Below are 1570 nucleotides of genomic sequence, written 5' to 3'. Positions count from 1 at the left end.
TTCCACCCTGTGCAAAAACAGATGTATTTGCCTTTCTGGATCCAAGATGTTGATTCTGTTCCTTTTTGTATTTTTCTAGCTCTGAGCTTCATCCAATTTGCAACAAATCTATTTTAAGGCAAGAAGCTGATGATATGACTCAGGCTAGGGGTCAGAGAGTCTCTCTGGCAGAAGACGAGGAATCCAGTTACACCAAAGGATTTGACATGATGTACAGTGAATTTGACTATGACTTATGCAATGAAGTGGTTGATGTGACTTGCTCCCCTAAGCCAGATGCATTCAACCCATGTGAAGATATCATGGGGTATGATATTCTAAGGGTCTTGATATGGTTTATTAGCATCCTGGCCATCACAGGGAACATCATAGTGTTGATGATCCTGATAACCAGCCAATACAAACTCACAGTTCCCCGGTTCCTTATGTGCAATCTAGCCTTTGCTGATCTCTGCATTGGAATCTACCTACTGCTCATAGCATCAGTTGATATCTACACCAAAAGCCAATACCACAACTATGCCATTGACTGGCAAACTGGAGCAGGCTGTGATGCTGCTGGCTTTTTCACAGTCTTTGCCAGTGAGCTTTCAGTCTATACCCTGACAGTCATAACACTGGAAAGATGGCATACCATCACCCATGCCATGCAGCTAGAATGCAAAGTACAGCTCCGCCATGCTGCCATCATCATGCTGCTAGGCTGGATCTTTGCTTTCACGGTCGCCCTCTTTCCCATCTTTGGCATCAGCAGCTACATGAAGGTGAGCATCTGCCTGCCCATGGATATTGACAGCCCCTTGTCACAGCTCTATGTTATGTCCCTCCTTGTGCTCAATGTCCTGGCCTTTGTGGTTATCTGTGGCTGCTATGCTCACATCTACCTCACAGTGAGAAACCCCAATATCGTGTCCTCCTCTAGTGACACCAAGATCGCCAAGCGCATGGCTATGCTCATCTTCACAGACTTCCTCTGCATGGCACCCATCTCCTTCTTTGCCATCTCTGCCTCCCTCAAGGTGCCCCTCATCACTGTGTCCAAGTCAAAGATCCTACTGGTCCTGTTCTACCCCATCAACTCCTGTGCCAACCCCTTCCTCTATGCCATCTTCACTAAGAACTTCCGAAGGGATTTCTTCATTTTGATGAGCAGGTTTGGTTGCTATGAAATGCAAGCCCAAACTTACAGAACAGAAACTTTATCCACTGCCCACAACTCCCATCCAAGAAATGGCCACTGCCCTCCAGGTCTCAGAGTTACCAATTACACACTTGTCCCTCTAACCCATTTAGCCCAGAACTAAAACATTAGGTGCAAAATGTATCTCAGTGTCAAAGGATAACTGAAGTCTCACTTTTGAAGTATATGCCATGGCATAGCTGGCAGAGTACTCTACATACTTCATCCTATTTAATCTTCCTAGCACACCTGTAAGGTAAATTGCTCAGGAACTATTACTCCATATGATAGATTAGGAAGCTGAAGTAGTAACAACATTCATAATTAAAACAATACATTTGTTTTATGCTTTATGATGTTCACAGTGCTTTTGTTCCGATCATCCCAACT

At 44.5% G+C, this 1570-nt stretch overlaps 1 protein-coding gene across 1 annotated transcript in view; it reads left to right on the top strand.

Moving 5' to 3' along the window:
* Window positions 1-1304, top strand: part of FSHR (follicle stimulating hormone receptor) — a 168370-nt gene extending 167066 nt beyond the window's left edge. Inside the window, exon 9 of the mRNA XM_047069182.1 lies at window positions 80-1304. Within this exon, the coding sequence (XP_046925138.1) occupies window positions 80-1304 (1225 nt within the window). The remainder of the gene's footprint in view (window positions 1-79) is intronic.
* The last annotated feature ends 266 nt before the right edge of the window (window positions 1305-1570 follow it).

This window comes from Lynx rufus, unplaced genomic scaffold, assembly GCF_022079265.1.
Source record: "Lynx rufus isolate CCGP_SWC_20201006 ecotype Redwood Valley unplaced genomic scaffold, mLynRuf1.p SCAF_8, whole genome shotgun sequence".
Classification (NCBI taxonomy): domain Eukaryota; kingdom Metazoa; phylum Chordata; class Mammalia; order Carnivora; family Felidae; genus Lynx; species Lynx rufus.
Note: the sequence above shows the minus strand (reverse complement) of the source record. Positions and strands in the feature narration are given on the sequence as shown.